The sequence below is a fragment of the Akebia trifoliata genome, chromosome 10, assembly GCF_017979445.1.
Source record: "Akebia trifoliata isolate Shusen 1 chromosome 10, ASM1797944v1, whole genome shotgun sequence".
Classification (NCBI taxonomy): domain Eukaryota; kingdom Viridiplantae; phylum Streptophyta; class Magnoliopsida; order Ranunculales; family Lardizabalaceae; genus Akebia; species Akebia trifoliata.
In genome coordinates, this window is record NC_141384.1 from 22,863,005 (window position 1) to 22,882,808 (window position 19,804).

At 37.4% G+C, this 19,804-nt stretch overlaps 1 protein-coding gene across 2 annotated transcripts in view; it reads left to right on the forward strand.

Moving 5' to 3' along the window:
- The window catches only part of LOC147393309 (tRNA/rRNA methyltransferase (SpoU) family protein), a 107,239-nt gene extending 87,435 nt beyond the window's left edge, over positions 1-19,804 (forward strand). For both annotated transcript variants that reach the window (XM_086454984.1, XM_086454985.1), the window contains 10 exons: positions 13,554-13,604; positions 13,707-13,853; positions 13,946-14,076; positions 16,006-16,093; positions 16,220-16,279; positions 16,348-16,600; positions 17,794-17,945; positions 18,069-18,139; positions 18,297-18,453; positions 18,906-19,804. In XM_086454984.1, the coding sequence (XP_086311110.1) occupies positions 13,554-13,604; positions 13,707-13,853; positions 13,946-14,076; positions 16,006-16,093; positions 16,220-16,279; positions 16,348-16,600; positions 17,794-17,945; positions 18,069-18,139; positions 18,297-18,453; positions 18,906-19,085 (1,290 nt within the window). In that variant the 3' untranslated portion in view covers positions 19,086-19,804. The remainder of the gene's footprint in view (positions 1-13,553; positions 13,605-13,706; positions 13,854-13,945; positions 14,077-16,005; positions 16,094-16,219; positions 16,280-16,347; positions 16,601-17,793; positions 17,946-18,068; positions 18,140-18,296; positions 18,454-18,905) is intronic.

Consider the following 19,804-nt stretch of genomic DNA (forward strand, 5'->3'; position numbering starts at 1 on the left):
TGGTTGTGTGTTTCTTGCTTGTTAGTTATTTAATAAAGTGGGTAGGTAAATCATGTTAATGGAAACTGTAGGAGAACCAGGAAATCTGATCTCATAGAATCAAGAAAATAAGATATTCTTTTTTATTATTCTTGATCACTCTTGACTTTCTAGAATATTCCTGTAATCTTCTACAATAGGATAGTTGGTTTATTATTCTAGATTATTCTTGAATTTCTAGATTATTCTTGTAATAGGATAGTTGGTCTATAAATACCACTATTGGGGCATTTGTAATGATCATCCAAGAATTCTCAATAAATTCAATTTTTCTACATGGTATCAGAGCACTAGGTTCTGATCTAGGGATTACCTATGGTGGGCCAAAATCCGTGGAAGACGGCTTTAACCGGTGCGACCAGCAAGGACTCAGCGTGTCACGCCCCGAAATCCCAACACGAATCCCTATGATTCATTAGTCAGAATCTCGAGGTGTGAGATAGTCAATCACACAACCTGATAGAACATTCACAAATAATAATACTTATGAAAAGAAAATATACGCAGCGGAATAAACATTTGACTAACATATATACGAGATTCTAGAGTAAGCGGAAGAAATCGACAAACACTGATATAAGTCAAGATCCTAAATCTCATAATTTATCAGGTTACAAAAATTTCTAAACTAACATATTTCTTATCTACAAACAAAAACCCCTAGGATTCCCTACTAATCCTCAAAGACACGGTGGTGGCAAGACATCAATTTGTTCTTCCTCAAGGACCTCCTCAAAAGACTCCTCAAAGAATGGCTCTTCAATAGCTGAATAATCTGAAATGGGAAGGATAGGGTGAATAACAGGGGAATGTTACTCAGCAGGATGAACGTCGTTCTAACAGCGAGTCATACATGCACAAGTAATCATCAGAACAATAAATAATGCAAGTTTTCATAATGTAACATACGATAAATGTCTAAGTATACTCAGTAAACAGTTATAATAACTTTCAATCTATCATTTTCAATCATTTAAAGTAACATATGCATCTTTTAAATGAAAACATCTATCAATCATTACAAAATAAGAAAAAAATACATAATAAGAACACGGCGGTGTAATCGATAAGAGAGCAGAGGAACACGCCGATATAACCGCCTCAGCTATGGCAATACGATATTCCAAACTTAACCTCCGATGTGGAATCCCATTGTTATAGATCTGATTTTGTGGCCGGTCTAGCATACCACGTTTGGATGACCATTTATCCGGCTCAGACTGGCCGTTGACCAAGAACCCAATACTGAGTTCAACTAACGGTGAGGTCGACCGTTTGACGACTACAGACTAAAAGTGATCACTAACTAGCCTAGGAAACCCCTCGCGTCGAAGCCTATCAAGAGGCAATGCCTGTGAACCCCGCCTAGCTCTACACTATACAGAGACCGCCTTTACACACAACGTTCCCCAGGAAATAAGTAGGAGAAATTCCCGGATTTCATAAGCTGTAATATGCTCTAAGGTATCCCATACTACCGAAGAGCATATGACATCTAGTGTTATCCTAGATTGACTCGCCGCTTCCGGATACACAGCAACGCGTCACTCTTTATGGGTTTTCTACAAACCTTTACTGGTAAACAAAATAATTTATTTTGTATATAATATATCATTTATTTTAATCGAAAATACAAACAAAATCTGGTAGTGCCCTCCAGTGACAGTTATCTGTCATTTCCATCCATCAACCATCTCATCCCTCTATCTATCTATCACGTTTTACGTGGCATGGCCATTACGTAGAACTGGAGGCACTGTCTCATCAATCAGTCGAGCACATACGTTCTTTCTATCCATCCATCAATTAAATCGATCAATCTATCATCTAATTTCCTACATATCTATTAAAGTAATTTTACTTTTAAAGTAATTCGAAATCCATAAAGCATCAACCAATTCCATTCGATGGTTTTGGTTGAGTCGAGAGACTCGAAAACAAAGATAAAACCATAAGACATAAAAGCTGAAAATCTATGAAAATTTAACTAAGTGTTGAAAAATGATTTTTCAAAGTCGAAATTGAAAACGAACTATTTATTTATTTATTAATGAACTTAAAGTAATACTTAATTGTTTTTGATGAAATAAAGGTAGGAAATGGGTATACATACTATATGGAAGCAACACAAAAAAAATTAGAACCAAACTCAACATTCGGATACTTTTCCGAATTGCTGATTTTTCGTCGAAACTCGACCAAAATCGATCCAAATATTATACCAACTATAAAATGCTTATATTACATCAAATGAACTAAAATCAATCATAAATAAGCAGGCAAACATGATTCAAATCGTTCAAATATGTATAAATTTAATGAAACGATCGATTTATCAACAATCATATGGATTTTCTATGAAATTATCGCATAACTAGAAGGTAGAAGGGAAGGCAACCTACTTCAAGCTATTTTCAACGGTTGAATGGACTTATAAATCGCCTCCGGCCAATCTCCAAAATTTTCTTGCGGCGAAAATTGGATTTCTTTACGTCCACGTGTAACCCTCGGCAAGAGGAACAACTTTCCTTCTTGCGCCTAAGCTCGGATCGTTCTCATTTGGCGTAGATCTGAGTTTCAAATATTGAAGGAAAAGGGTTGAGATTTGTTTGGAGAGGAGAATAAGAAAAATCTGATTTTTCTAATAGAATTTAGATATTTATATAACTTAAGTTGGGACATACTTGTCATTTTGCAGTTGTTTTTCCCAAATGTCGAATTGGACAAACTTATACTCTATTTCGGGTGATTTTTTGACACGAATCTAATGGTATGATCGGTTTCCTCAAATTACGTCTCTAAGGTGTCGTTTACCTATTGGGAAAATATCTAATGCGAAACTCGAGGATTTGATAACTTTTTCAATCGACTTCAGATTTAGGCGTGCTTATAGGCTAAAGTATGTTTCTCGATCCTTCTAATTCTATTGGTGAAGTTAATTTTCCTCAAATATTAAAAATTAAGAATCTATACTTTTAAATCAATGCACGGATCTAAAATTCTTTCCTTGAGATACATTTTAGGATTTTCAAGTCATTACACAGCGGCATCAGGGGAAAGTACCGCAAGTTCAAACCTGAACTCCTCCATCTCATTCAGTGGTTCGGAAGGGTCCACGAATTCGTTCCAATTGAATATCCACCGTCTAAATGGAAAAAACTACATGGAATGGTCGCAAATCGTTCGTTTGATTTTGGAAGGCAAGGGGAAGCTTGGATATCTGACAGGAGAAGTGACAAAACCTGCTGATGGAGATTCAACTCTCAAGACCTGAAAATCAGAAATTTTTTTGATTATTGCGTGGTTGGTGAACTCAATGGAACCCACAATTGGCAAGCCCTTCATGTTCCTGCCGACTGCCAAAGATGTTTGGGAAGCAGTCAGGGATACATATTCCGATCTAGAAAATTCTTTGCAGATTTTTGGTTTAAAATCCAAACTTTGACACGCGAAACAGGGTGACCGAGATGTAACCTCCTACTGCAACGAGTTGATTACATTGTGGCAGGAGTTAGACCTCTGTTATGATGACGTCTGGGAGTGCGCGAATGATAGTGTTTGGTTCATGAAACGACAGCAGAATGATCGTGTATTTATGTTCTTGGTAGGACTTAACAAAGAATTAGACGAGGTGCGGGGCCGAATTTTAGGGAAAACTCCTCTGCCAATAATTCCTGAGGCCTTCTCAAATGTTCGGAGAGAAGAAGCACGACAGAGTGTGATGCTTAACAACAAATCGGTTCCTAGTACTACTAACTCGGAAGTAGAAAGTTTTGTCCTTGTAACTCGGGGTTTTCAGGAGGAGGTGAAGAAGGATGGTAAGCGTTCTGAACGACCGTGGTGCGATCACTGCAAACGTCCGTGGCACACACGGGAAACCTGTTGGAAAATTCATGGCAAGCCTCAAAATTGGAAGAAGTCTAGTGGAGAGGGGCGTGCACTTCAGGCTAGTGTCTCGGATCAAGAGCAGCAGTTTTCTTCAAGTTCGTTTCCTTTCACCAAGGAGCAGATAGACCAACTGTACAAGTTTCTCGAGTTTCAGAAAAATTCTTCTTGTTCTTTGGCTCAAAAAGGTAATTACCTGAAAACAACTCTCATTGGTGTCAACCCTGATCGCACCTGGATCATCGATTCAGGTGCAACCGATCATATGACAGGGTTGTCAAATCTTTTTTCTTCGTATAATCCTTGTGCAGGTAATCAGAAAATTAAGATTGCAGATGGCTCTCTTTCAGCCATTGCAGGAAAAGGCTCTATTATAGTATTTCCATCACTCACTCTTCACGATGTTCTTCACGTTCCCAAACTTTCCTGTAATCTTTTGTCTGTCAGTAAGCTAGCCCGTGATCAAAACTGTCAAACTAATTTTTTCCCAACTCATTGTGTGTTCCAGGATTTGACCTCGGGGAGGATGATTGGCAGTGCTAAACAGAGTGGAAGATTCTACTTCCTTGATGATGAATCTGAATCGAGGCAACAATCTCAACAAATAAGTTCCTGCTTTGAATCTATTTCTGTTTCCAATAATAATATTATGTTATGGCATTTAAGATTAGGTCATCCAAGTTTCAAATATTTAAAACATTTGTTTCCTAAGTTGTTTGGCAATAAAGATCCATCTATGTTTCATTGTGAAATATGTGAATTTGCAAAACACCACCATACATCTTTTCCTTCACAACCATATAAACCATCAAAACCTTTCACTATTATTCATAGTGATGTTTGGGGTCCTAATAAGATAAGTACACCTTCTAACAAGAGATGGTTCATCACATTTACGGATGATCATACTCGACTCTGCTGGGTGTATTTATTGAAAGAAAAATCAGAGGCCGAACGCGTTTTTAAAAATTTTTACAATATGGTGCAGACTCAATTTCAAACTAACATACAAGTTTTCAGGAGTGATAATGGGAAAGAGTATTTTAACATGACCTTGGGAAATTTTTTTCTTGAAAAAGGAATAATTCATCACAGTTCTTGCAACGATACACCCCAACAGAATGGTGTTGTAGAAAGAAAAAATAAACATCTGTTGGAGGTGGCTCGCGCGTTACTTTTTGCAACTAAAGTTCCCAAGTATCTGTGGGGAGAGGTTTTAACTGCTGTGTACTTAATAAACAGAATGCCCTCCAAAGTTTTACAATTTCAAACTCCTTTCCAAGTTTTCACAAATTGTTTTCCAACTGCTAGACTTTCTGCTGATCTACCTCTAAAAATATTTGGTTGTACGATTTTTGTTCATGAACATCGAAAAATTGGAAAACTTGAGCCTAGAGCTATAAAATGTGTCTTCATTGGTTACTTCCCAACTTAGAAAGGCTATAAATGTTTTGACCCGATATCGAAAAAATGTTTTCACAATGGATGTTACATTTTTTGAAAAACAACCATATTTTAAGAATATTCATCTTCAGGGGGAGATTTTTAAGGAAGATTCATTTAACTCGGGCAATGTTTTTCTCTCAGATGATGTGTTTCTCTCGCAAGAGTCTGAGTCTAGTATCTCTGCACCCATAGTAAATGGTCAAGATTCGTTCCTTGAAACTCCTCCTATTATGAGTGATATTTCCCCTGAGTCTAGGCCTACATTTGAAAAACAATCTAAAAATCAGAATTCTGAACAACAATTTTTGGAAACCAAAAATAAGGAACAAGCTACTATAATGTCACAACAGGATAATAGATTCAAGGAAGGTGACCGAACTTGGAAAGGGATTGTTTACTTGAAGAATAATCATAAGAAAAGGAAAGACGAATTGACTCTACAACACAGTCATGATTCTGAACCAAGGACGAATCAACAATCTGAATCTGTTACAAGTAATTCTCTTTCTCTTCCCAACAATCAGTCTAAGTCTTCTGATTTAGACATTCCTATAGCTCTTCGTAAAGGGGTTAGATCTTATACTAGTCATCCACTGTCTAAATTTGTGTCATACTCGAAATTGTCTTCATCTATTGCTGCTTTTACCTCTCAATTGTCCAGTGTAGAAATTCCTAACAGTGTACAAGAGGCTCTAAAGGTTCCAAAGTAGAAGGAAGCAGTACTTGAAGAGATGAGAGCTCTTGAGAAGAACAATACTTGGAGTGTTGAGGCATTACCACCTGGGAAGACCACTGTGGGTTGTAAATGGGTCTTCACTGTGAAGTACAACTTTGATGGGTCAGTGGAAAGATACAAGGCTAAGTTGGTGGCAAAGGGATTCACCCAGACATATGGCATTGATTATTCTGAGACTTTTGCTCCTGTTGCAAAATTAAACACGGTGAGAGTACTTTTATCTATTGCTGTTAATCTGGACTGGCCCTTGCAACAACTAGATGTGAAGAATGCCTTCCTCAATGGTGACTTGGAGGAAGAAGTGTACATGGATAGTTCGCCGGGTTTTGAAGAGAAGTTTGGCTCAAGAGTATGCAAACTAAAAAAATCCTTGTATGGTCTCAATCTCCAAGGGCTTGGTTTGAGAAGTTCACACAGTCTGTCAGAAAACAAGGATATTCTCAAGGACAAGCTGATCATATCTTGTTTTTCAAGTTCTCTCATGAAGGAAAGGTTGCTGTGCTAATAGTTTATGTTTATGATATTATTCTGACAGGTGATGATGTGATCGAAATAGAGAGACTGAAAAAGAGCCTTGCATTAGAATTCGAGATCAAGGATTTAAGATATTTCCTTGGCATGGAAGTTGCTCGTTCAAGGAAAGGAATCGTTGTCTCTCAACGAAAGTATATTCTTGATCTTTTGAAGGAAATCGGGTTGAGTGGTTGCAGACCGGCTAAGACTCCCATGGATCCCAATGTAAAGCTTTGGGAAGAGGGAAGTGTTCCTGTTGATACTGGTAGATACCAAAGATTGGTTGGAAAACTAATCTATTTATCTCATACTCGACCGGATATTGCTTTCTCTGTCAGTGTTGTTAGTTAATTTATGCACGCACCTTATGAAGAACACCTCGAGGCAGTCTACTGAATTTTGAGATATTTAAAGTTTACTCCTGGAAAAGGTCTGTTTTTCAAAAAGACAAATCAAAGGAGTGTTGAGGTATTTACTGATGCAGATTGGGCAGGTTCGGTGAATGACAGGAGGTCTACTTCAGGGTATTGCACCTTTGTGTGGGGAAACTTGGTTACCTGGCGAAGCAAGAACCAAAATGTTGTTGCCAGAAGTAGCGCAGAGTTTATAGCAATGGCTCAAGGGATCTGTGAGGTATTGTGGATATACAGAATCCTAGAAGAACTCAAGATGACTATGGAACTTCCTCTGAAGTTGTATTGCGACAGCAAGGCTGCAATAAGTATTGCTCACAATCCTGTCCAGCATGATAAGACGAAGCACATTGAGATTGATCGACATTTCATTAAGGAAAAAATTGAAGCTGAAACTATTTGCTTGCCGTTTGTACCTTTCTACTCAGCAAACAGCCGACATCTTGACTAAGGGGCTTGCTAGACCTAACTTTGAACATCTGATAAGCAAGTTGGGCATGATTGACATCTATGCACCAACTTGAGGGGGAGTGTAGGAGAACCAGGAAATCTGATCTCATAGAATCATGAAAATAAGATATTCTTTTTTATTATTCTTGATCACTCTTGACTTTCTAGAATATTCCTGTAATCTTCTACAATAGGATAGTTGATTTATTATTCTATATTATTCTTGAATTTCTATATTATTCTTGTAATAGGATAGTTGGTCTATAAACACCACTATTGGGGCATTTGTAATGATCATCCAAGAATTCTCAATAAATTCAATTTTTCTACAGAAACAAATCTTGGACTCATTCATTTTCTAAGAAGACTTGAGTTAGTGCTTGATAACTGGCATTAAAGGAGAACCTTTAACTAGCCAAGGGAGTCAGAAAGTTCTAGTCCTCATCTTAATCATATAGGCTTGATACCACAGTCTAACTGTTAAATAAGTCTTAATGACCTTTTTTAGTCTTTTAATGTTCTTTTTAGTTTTTTTCTCTACTTATATTATGTAATAGCTTTAAAGCCTAATTAAGGCTAATTAATCAAATTTAATCTCTCAATTTTAACTTGGTATCAGAGCCTTGTTCTCTCTACCTCCATTGAACTCCAACTTCTTCTGCTACAATCTCCATCGACCCAATCTTTCTTAAAACAACACCCTACACCTTTCGTCTTCAACTGATATCACCCTTACGGGGGTTCTCTGTCGCTGCACACCCTAATCACAACATGCGATAGGGAGTTGAAGTTTGTTCAAAGCCTGCGATCAGGCTGTACTCACAGCAACGATGTTGTTTAGGATCTGCGACACCCAAGGTGGCTGTATCTCAGCCCTGCGACACCCAAGGTGACTATAGTTGGGCCTTGTGACACCCAAGGTAGCACCCTCGACGTCTGCGTTCATAGCAGGTGAGTTTTTCTCACTTTTTTGACATAACGGGTGGTTGCTCTGCTTTGTACGACACAGTAGGTGGCTGTCTGAGCCTTATAATCATTGAGCAAGCGACACTAGTAGGTGGCTGCTTTGCCTTGTGCAACACAGCAGGTGGCTATTTTCTCGATCTTGTGGCTACTTTTTTCGATCTCTTTTTAGCAGACGACACCAATAGGTTGCTGCTCTGCCTTGTGAGACATAGCAAGTGGCTGTTGTTGATTTTTTTTATCACCATAGTGGTTATATGAGGGTGCCGGCAGTGTTTTTGAACACCTACGGAATTTTTCGATCACAACAAGGCGTTGTTTTCACATTAGTGTTGCTCCTTGATTCCCTTCACTTGCGGGAATGATTACTTGGGTCACCCACAGCAGTGGTTAATCAGCCTTTACAACTCTTTCGATCGTGCATTGTCACCTTTAGGGTGTTGCAATCATTTTATCCTAGGGAGTCGTGCCCTCATCTTACTTGAACTCTCTTCAAGCCAAAAGTACTCAGATTATTTGATGGCCTCTGAGTCATCCTCTTCTTCGATCACTAATACTAGTAATGGATTGAGTGGTCTTCCTTCTCATTCAACTGATTTTCCAGGCATTTAAATCACTACAATGAAATTAGATGGTCCTAACTATCTCCTTTGGGCACAATCGGTTGAAATGTTCACATAGGAGCGGACAAACAACCTACACAGACCGACAATTCTTACTCCCATTGGTTTGCTAATGATTATATGGTCCGTTCTTAGCTAGTTACATCTATGCAATCACACATTGCAGTCGGTTTTATGTTCTCCTCAATAGCAAAACAGATATGGGATTCCGCAAATAGCATTCACTCGCAACGTCAAAACAATGTCCGGATTTTTAACCTAGAGCGTGAGATCTCTCGTCTCTCGCAAGGTAACACTTTTGTTACTACCTATATATCATAGCTACGTGCTCGGTGGGAAGAGTTGACATTTTATTCCTCGTCCTACACCTGGAAGGACCCTTTTGATGATACATTGTATGCATCAATTTTGGATAAGAATCGGATTTTTCAATTTTTAGCGGGTTTTCGGGATGAGTTTGAGTATGCGAGAGTTCATTTATTGGGTATGAATCCTTTTCCGTCCCTACAAACCTCATATTCTTATGTTTTGGTTGATGAGAGTCGTCACGCAGTTGTCCTACCTCTTTTTTCAGGAGATCACTCCGCTATGCTTGCTTGCCTACCTTCTCCACAGCCCCCCAGTGGATTTCTGCCTACTTGTCAACGACATAAGTGTGATCATTGTGAAAAGTTGGGTCAGGTGAAGGCTCGTTGTTATGTACTTCATGGTTGTCCTAATCAGAACCATCAACAGTCCCAACGATCTTCAACTCATGTAGTCTCTCAGCAGACAACTGATTTAGCACCTCCTTCAGCTACTACCTCCTCATCGGATTCTGTATCTCTATCCCAAGCCGAGCTTGACAAACTTAGGAAATTCTTCAATCAGATGGAGACCTCATCTTAGCCATTTTCTACCTTCGCTCACTCAGGTACCTTTGCATCTGCACGCAATGTTTCCACCACTTCCTCACCATGGATCATTGATTCTGGTGCCTCAGATAACATGACCGGTACATCCTCCTTTTGTAAAATCTATAGTGTTTGTTCTGGTCATCACAAGGCTCGCTTGGCCGATGGTTCTTTGTCTTGTATAGCTGGTCAAGGTCATTTTCCTGTTACATCTTCATTATCCCTAAATAACACACTACATGTTTCTCAACTTACTACTAACCTTATATCTGTTAGTAGTCTTACCAAAAATTTGAACTGCAATATAACTTTTTATCCCTCTCATTGTGTTTTTCATGATCTGGGGTCGAAGAGGACGATTGGAACTGGACATGAAGTGAATGGATTGTATCTCTTGGATGTACCCGGTTCACCTAGCACCCATTTTGATTTTCAACTTAGTAATAGTAGTAGTAGTCAGTCTAATAAGGCTCTTGTAATGCGTTGGCACTTACGCTTAGGCCATATTTCCTTTAGTTATTTGAAACACATGTTCCCTGTTTATTTAATAATAACAAGTTGTTTGATTTTTCTTGTGAAACTTGCCAATTAGCTAAACATGTGCGTTCCTCTTATCCTGTTAGTATGAATACTACTGCACCTACTTTATTTGATCTAATTCATTCAGATGTGTAGGGTCCTTCCCTAGTCACATCTACTCTTGGTTTTTGCTATTTTGTCTTATTCATCGATGACCACAGTCGTACTACTTGGGTCTATCTTATGAAACACAAGAGTGAAGTTTGTGGGATCTTCAAGCAATTTCTTACTATGGTTCATACTCAGTTTGGTCGTACAGTCAAGACCTTCTGTTCTGATCATGGAATTGAGTACACCTATAGTGAGGTCTAAAGCTTTGTTTAGAGTCTGGCATTGAGCATCAAATGTCTAATGTTAAGACCCCTCAGTAGAATGGTCGTTCAAAACGAAAAAATCGTCATATTCTAGAGTTATCTCGTGTCATCTCTATTGGTATGAACGTGCCACAATCCTATTGGGCCGATGCAGTTTTTACTACTGTATACCTTATTAATCGAACCCCCTCCCAGGTTCTTCAGTTTGCTATGCCTCTCTTTCAGCTCTGTCCGGATCGTCCTGTGTTTCCCCTATCTCCACGTGTATTTGGGTGCATCTATTTTGTTCAAATTCTTGACCAAACTAGTATTAAACTTGACTCTAAGGCCGTAAAATGTTTTTTTTTTTTTTGTTATTTCTCTACCTAGAAAGGTTATCCTTGTTACCATCCTCCTTCTCGATGGCGTTTCATTTCTCGGGATGTTTCATTTTTTGAGCATACCTCATACTACAATGGGTCTGTTGACATTCAATCTGAGTGGTTTCCTTTAGACTCCCCTAATGATCCCCTCCCTGTCCCTTTTCTTCTTCCCTTACCTGTTCCTCCCTCTCCACCCCCTGTCAATTTGTCACCTTTTCCCCTGCAAATTTACTCTCGGCGTCCACGTGATACTACCATCACTCCTATGCCAGACCAGTTCGCCTCTAGCTCTGCCTCCTTCTATTCCCTGTGATGATCGTCTTATTGCCACTCGTAAGGGTAAGCGCACTTGTACTTATCCCATTTCTAATTATGTATCTGATTTTGCATTCTCACCCTCCTATCGGAGTTTTCTTGCTTCTGTTTCTGCTATTTCTCTTCCTACTACTGTTGCAGATGCTATTACCCATCCTGAGTGGCAAGCAAGTATAATTGATGAGTTGACTGCTCTTGAAAAGACTCAAACTTGGGAAATTGTTCCTCTCCCACCTGGAAGGAAAGCTGTGGGATGTCGTTGGGTTTTCACCCTTAAGCATAATCCGGATGGTTCTATTGCTCGTTATAAGGCCCGTCTGGTAGCCAAGGGTTATGCTTAGGCTTATAGGATTGATTATCAGGAGACATTTGCTCTAGTTGCCAAGATGACCACCATTCGCGTTCTCCTTTCTATTGCCGCAAGCTGGCCTCTCTATCAGTTAGATGTCAAGAATGCATTTCTCAATGGTGATCTTCAGGAAGAAGTTTATATGATCCAACCTCCTGGGTTTCTTTCATCTGCTTCTTCTACCGATGTTTGTCATCTTTGCCGTTTGTTTTATGGACTGAAGCAGTCTCCTCGCACATGGTCTGAGCGCTTTACTATGGCCATGCATCATTTTGGATTTCATAAGAGTTCTACTGATTACACTCTGATTTTGCGTCACTCCCAGGGTAAAACTGTTGCTCTGATTGTTTATGTGGATGATATCGTTCTTACTGGAGATGATGATGATGGCATTACCGAGGTAAAAACTTACTTAGGCCGTCAATTTGAGATTAAGGACCTTGGACATCTTCGTTATTTTCTGGGTATTGAGGTTGCATGGTCCCGGTCCGGTATATTTATTTCTCAACGCAAATATGTCTTGGATTTACTCAGTGACTCCGATCAGTTTGGTTCTCGTCCCGCTGATACTCATACTGAGCAGAATCACAGGTTGGCTGATTCTGAGGGGGAGTGTGTCGGATATTGATTAGTATCAGCGACTTGTGGGAAAATTGATCTATTTGTCTATGACTCACCCTGACATTACCTATGTTGTTAGTGTTGTAAGTCAGTTTATGCACTCGCATCAAACATCTCATCTTACTGCAGTTTATCGTATTCTTAGATATCTTAAGGGATGTCCTGGTCGAGGTATTTTGTTCAGTAATCATGGTCATCTTCGTGTTGAGGCATGGACAGATGCAGATTATACTGGTTCAGTAACTGATAGATGGTTTACTTCTGGGTACTGTACTAAAATTGATGGCTACTTGGTAACGTGGCGCAGTAAGAAGCAAGATGTGGTTTCTCGATCGAGTGCTAAGTCAGAATACAGAGGTATGACACTTGGAGTGTGTGAGTTGTTGTAACTCAAGATCTTACTAGCTGACTTGTGTCTTCCTGTGCCAGTCCCATTCTTATTATATTGCGATAATAAATCAGCTATTAACATAGCGGCAAATCCGGTCCAACATGACAGAACGAAGCATATTGAAGTTGATTGTCATTTCATTAGAGAAAAGATTGTTTCTGGATAGATTTGTACTCCTTTTATTCCTGTATTTCAACAACTCGCTGATGTTCATACCAAAGGTGTTAGCAAAACCACCTTTGAAGGCATCCTGTCCAAGTTGGGCGTTGTTAATATCCACGCACCAACTTGAGGGGGAGTGTTAAATAAGTCTTAATGTCCTTTTTTAGTTTTTTAATGTCCTTTTTAGTCTTTTCCTCTACTTAGATTATGTAATAGCTTTAAAGCTTAATTAGGGCTAATTAATCAAATTTAATCTTTCTCTCAATTTTAACTCTAACAAATCCACCTTTATCGATAAAATCACCTAAAAACGATGGTCAATATTGACAAAATAACACTTAAAATGATGTCAATTCTGGTAGTGGGTAAAATGTTTGTCAAAATTGGATTTCAATGCTAATTAGTATACTCTTGAGTACCTGTAAAACTTAAGTCTGTTTTTATTGATTCAGATTGTTGCAACCTCCCTGATGAATGTTTTGTGATTGGTTTTTGGTAGGTTGCAGAGCAATTGAGCCCTATTTTCCGAGACTACGATATGAGGCCTCAGGTAGATTTGATGTTATATTTCGTGGTTGATGGTTCAATCCTTGTGTACTTCAAACTGATAAAAAATAAATCCTCTTAATCTTCATTTTGGAATCAAATGCAGGCTCTTTCGTCATATGTTTTCATAGCGGCAAATATTATTCTCCACGCAACTAATGAACTTGTTCGGTTTAGACATTTGGATGAGTTGCTTCCACCAATAATTCCACTATTAACGTCTCATCACCACAGCTTAAGGGGTTTTACTCAGGTAAACTTCCTTGTCTCCTCCTTTCATTGTGGTTACTTTCACATTTCTAGTGTCAATAACTACCCATTTTCCCGTTTTGGTTTTCTTTGCAGTTGCTAGTGTACCAAGTTCTTTGCAAGATGGTGCCTGCCTGTGATTCTAAGGGATCTGAACTTGTACCTTTAGAGAAAAGGTGCTTAGAGGATTTGAAATCATATTTGGAGAAAAACTCTGACTGCATGAGGTACATGTCCTTGTGCTTTATGACAAACTTCTTTGAAAGTTAGCTTGCTCTAGGTTTGCTGGTTTTATGGTCCTTATTCTGGACAGTTTGATCATTGCAAGTAAGAACTAATTGTGATGAGAACTCTTCTGAGTTGCCTAACAACATAGAAGTTCATTAAAAGACGCAAAAATATCGGGGAAACCACACCTTCAATAATATACATTTTGGCTGTCTACTGCTGTATTACATTTCTCAATGAGCATCTGCTTCATTCTGTCATAGATCAAAGCAATTTTGGGGTTTCACTAATCTTTTGTAGCGATGAAACCCTAGAATTTTCCATGCTTGTGAATGTGTGCCTTTTGGTACATTTGCTCACTGGTCCTTGTCCTTCCTTTCGTCTTATTCCTCTTGGATGGGTTGTGACATAGAAAGCTGATGGCATAAAGGCTTAGGAAGACAAGTGTACACTAGATCATTACCCCAATAGTATTGCACAAGCATATTATTTAAATCAACCGTATTCTTAGTGGATTTGATGAATAAATTTATCTGAAATATTTGGGTAATGTCTTTAGAAGAGATGAAATTTATTTTCAATTTTCTTGCTTTTGGGTGGTTCTAAGTGTAAAATGATCACTTCACTGAGGATGTTTTGGGTTTAAAAAAAAAAAATCTATTGTTGATCAAATGCTCCTCGTTGAAACCCAATTTTCTCTATGATTACTTGTTTCTTTCATACAAGTAACACTAGTGTGCAAATATTGTAAATTTATCAGATTTAGAAGTTTATTACGGATTTACACAGGAATTTTTATTTATTTTTTAATTTTTTTTTAACTTTTTGGATTTTGAAGGTTCGAAAGGAAAAAAAAGAAAGGGAAAACCCATTTTTTTCTCCTTCAACAAGCATATTTAGATTTAGATGTCCATTTGTCAATGAAATACCGATATTGTCTTTAAAGGTTATATATTTAAAGTTATTCTCATTTATTGTCTACCATTTGGGCCCCAAAAAATTTCCATCCAAAGTTCTACAATGTTCCACAGCAATCAGAAAGTGACGCTAACTTCAAAACAAAAAGTTCCAAAAATAAAAAATTCTGGGTGCAACCATATTGGGCCTTGTGGCTTTTTCGAGAAGCACTTGTTTCAAGACCTTGTGAAGGTTGTTTCTTTGTTGTTTGGTTTATTGTTGTTCCCTCCTACATGAATTGCTTGTCCTCCATGTTTGTTTGGTACATGCCATTATTTGTAATGTCAACATTTGTGATGAGTAGTATTGAAAAGAATTCTAGGAATTTCTTGTGGTATGATAGGCTAGAAGCACATAAGTATTGTCTTATTAGGTGGGATGACATGAGTGCTCCAAAAGCAAAAGGAGGGTTGGGTATAAGAACGATTTGAACTGTGAGTCGAACCTTTCTTGGGAAGTGGATACAGAGATTGGAAAGGAGCTAATTGTAGAAATATTATCCTTGAGAAACATGAATGTGATAGTTTCGGATTGGAATCTAGTAGATTGAAATCTAATCCCTTAATAAAGGGATTAGATTTTGGGGTATAAATTGGTGTAAATTTTGAGTCTAGCACACAATTGTCTTGCCTAACATGATGCTAATTAATTAACTCTGACAGTCCAACTATAAAATAAATTACTACAGATGATTAGACAAGAGTTACTAAAAATAAATTATAGTCTGTTGGAGCCACATTCTAGTACTGTATTTCATCTTATTTCTAGGCTTCAACAAAAAGATGCTTATCCTCCCAATTCATACGCTTTTATTTATCACCAAATAGTCCAACATAGCCGTCTTGATTGGGAAGCATTTTTCATTCCCTATTATTTAAAGTGCTCTTAATGATACAAGTAAAAAAAAAAAGGTAAATTATTCTGAGAATTTCGCATGCTCGTCATCTTATTTTAATGTATCATTGTTTAAGGTTGAGGGCATCAATGGAAAGGTTTCTTGATGCATTTGATCCCATATCATCTGCTGCTCCTGCTGGAATTTTCACCGCTCGTGATGAGGTCTGACATATTTCGATTACACTGTACTACCACATCTACTGAATTATAACACTCAATTTCATTTTCTTTCACTTTTATCAATGACCTATTTTAGGTTTCTGAATTATTATATCATTCCTATTGAAGGGACTTGAATTCGAATGTGTTCCAACATCCCTCATGGAGCAAGTGATCATTTTTTTAAATGTAAGTACCTAACCAATTCTTATTTCTTGTAAATTGTACCATCCATATCTCAAAATTCTGCATTTCAGGATGCTCGGGAAGATCTCAGACGTTCTATGGCAAAGGATGTAGTTACTATCAATAATGAAAGCTTAATAATTGGTGAAAATTTTAATAGCATGGAAGTACCACTAATTGCTGATCAAGAAAGATCGTCTTCCCTGGTTCCTAGAGATTTATCTTTGGATTTCCAAAAGAAAATTACTCTCTCCAAACATGAGAGACAAGATGGTGATGCTATTTCAATTTTCGGCAACATTGAACCTTCCAAACTGCTTGTAGGTATGTATGAGCCTTGAAGGTTTTTATAGGAGCACAAGAAAACTATGGATCACAAGCAAATAACAACTTTACTATAGTAATGACGAATGAGAGAAGGACGAACAGGTGTTTGTTTACACCAAACTTTGAAAGACCACAAATGACCACACTTTTACATTTAACCTCACTATTATCAAGGTCAGTTTCATCAAAAGAAATAGAATTATATACCACGATCTACTATAACCACTTTTGTTAGTTTTTTGCTTTCTAAATTACAAGAATATCCCTTTTATTATTTTACCTACAAAGTCATCCAAGTTAAAATTTAAATTACAAAAAATAACCCTATAATATATTTTTTGTTAAGTAATCCCTTATAATATATTAAATGATAAAAATAGAGGGTTGCTATTTCCATACCAACTTTTCTAACGCTACACCATCTGTGTGCAATTCTTTGGTGATTTATATAGAATTGGTGTGGCGCCAGTAAAAGTTGGTGTGGCAATAGTAGCTCTCTAAAAATATGATATAAAATTAGATTGTCCATTTAAATTTTTTAAAATAATTATTAAAAATTAAAATCATGTATAAATCCTATTTTTGGAAAGTCATATTTCCTTTATTTGTTGTGTTGTCTCACCTTGGCATTAGATCTTGACATCTTTCATGAAATATCAAACTACTTTCATTCCAAAGATCACCTGAATATTTCCATTTTATAATAAAGAATATAGAAAGCTAATTATTAATTATTTAATGGTCTATAAGTAGTAGTGAATTAGACACATAGTGAGGACCCAACAATAATTAGCTCATGAACTCCAATGGGCATGAACTAGTTTTCATTTAGGATATTAAGATATAAAACTAAGATGTGTGTATGTTATAAATCCCTGTTTTGATGTATGAGCGCTACAGTTTTTGCTTTTATGTATTAAATTACACAATTATGAATATTTACCTGTGCAAGTTTGATTGTCAAAGCTTGAGTCCCTGTTGCACACATAAGCATATGTTGAGTTTTGATTTTATAGTCTAGTATGAACAGTTACGAGTATATGTTTTCCTTTTTTCAATTTATTGGTTCCTAATATTTTAGTGCACATTTGCTTTATTCTTATTTCCCTATTGTCTTTGATCCACTTTTCAGTTTGTTTTTGGGTTTTCCCAAGTTCCTTTCTGTTAATTGCAATGGAATGTTTTTGTAGAAATGGAGAAAGAAGATCAGCTTCTTAGTCAAGTGTTGCATTCAAGAAGTGTGGCTATGGAAATGATAAGAGCAAGTCAACAACCTTTTATCCTTGTTGCATCACTACTTGATCGCATACCTAACCTTGCGGGATTAGCACGGACATGTGAGGTCTGTTATAAGAAGTGCATGACATTGTTTTTGATAACTAGTTGTTTTTGCATATATTGGTGTTTTTTACTTATTTCTTTGCTGGTCATTCCCTTTATTTGTTTCAAATCTTTCTCCTAACAGGTCTTTAAAGCATCAGGTTTAGCCATTGCTAATGCAAGTATTGTACATGATAAACAATTCCAGCTCATCAGGTCAGCCTATGTTCATCACATATGTGGACCTTTATTCCTTTAGTTCCTTTTGGGGTTTCTTTTTTTTTATTTTTATATAAATGTTAGTAGATATCCAAATACCTTAACTGCCTTTGGCCATTTATCAATTGTCCATTCACACACTTTTGTTTGCCAGTGTAACAGCTGAGAAGTGGGTTCCTATCATCGAGGTTCCGGTTAGCAGTGTGAAAGCTTTCTTAGAGAACAAAAAGAGAGAAGGTTTTTCCATCTTGGGTTTAGAACAGACTGCGAATAGTACACCCCTCGACGAGTATACATTCCCGAAAAAGACTGTAAGTCTTCACAAATCCTTCAGTTTCTTTTCTTTCTCTCTTTTTTTCTGTTCTTTTATTTCGCTGTTAAGGAAATATGTGATTTCTAGGCTTTCTCGATTATAATAAAACTTATTGCATTGCATTGTTCATTATTCATTTATACACTTCACTCAACCTTAAGAGGGTAGAACTTGATCTTTTTTACACCTTCAAGATATGCAAAATGATATTTCTGGTTCCTAGCAAGAAGATTGGTGTACATAGTTATACTCTCTCATACATAAAATTCCCCTAAAATGTGTATTTAATCTTGTTTCGGTTTTACAGTGGAAAATCGAATCAACTGACACAATCCAACATGATCCTGAAACATTGAATGTTTTGTAATCAATTTTTAGTTCTGGCTGAGACATTCCAGGATGGTTCAAAACTTTCTACCTTAGTTATGCTTACTTCATTTTTTTTTACAGGTTCTGGTTCTTGGGCGTGAAAAGGAGGGCATACCTGTGGATATAATCCATGTTCTGGATGCTTGTATTGAGATTCCTCAGTTGGGAGTTGTTAGATCGCTCAACGTTCATGTCAGTGGTGCTATTGCTCTTTGGGAATACACTCGGCAACAAAGATCTCAGCGGTCCAAATCATCCTAATGCTAAATTTAGTTCGAACTTCCGAGTGCACATGAATGATGTAATTCATCAACCTAAGTAGCATCCAATTGGTGGGATACGACGTGGCTGCAAATGACACACCAATTGATTCTACTCAACAGAATGTTTAGAATCATCCCTAGTATGAGAATGTTTGGATTGCTAGGAGAACATTGGCTCATCAATTTAGTAGGTATGCGAAATGGTAAAGGGATCTCACTGGGAATTAAATTATTGATCGATGAGACCAAATTCTCTACTCCCCAGAGCTGAGTTTAGACACTGATGCCACCTGTTCCATTAACTAACAGTATAGTCACGTCCATCTGCGGGTTGTTAAGGAGTTGATTTTGAAAAACTGGATTCCTCAGAGTTGGGGATCCGAACATTAAAGCAAAAGATTGTTGCATTTAAATTTATTTCAGTGTCATCAAGAAATCTATGGACAAAATCTACCTTTAGGCAAGACCTTTTCAATTGTTTTTTTCTTTCTTCAAATCTTGTTTTGTATGCCCAAATATTAGCTGGGCAATCTGTGTTCAAAATTGCACTTAAGAATGTTATTACATGACTAAATGTTGGTTTCATCACCATCTCTCTCTCTCTCTCTGCGCATGCGGGCGCGCACATTTGGATTTGCGATGTACCAAGAAGGGTAGTAACATGCAACAAGAGTACTAATTTCTGTGAAAGAAAATGATGAGATTATATTTTCTTAA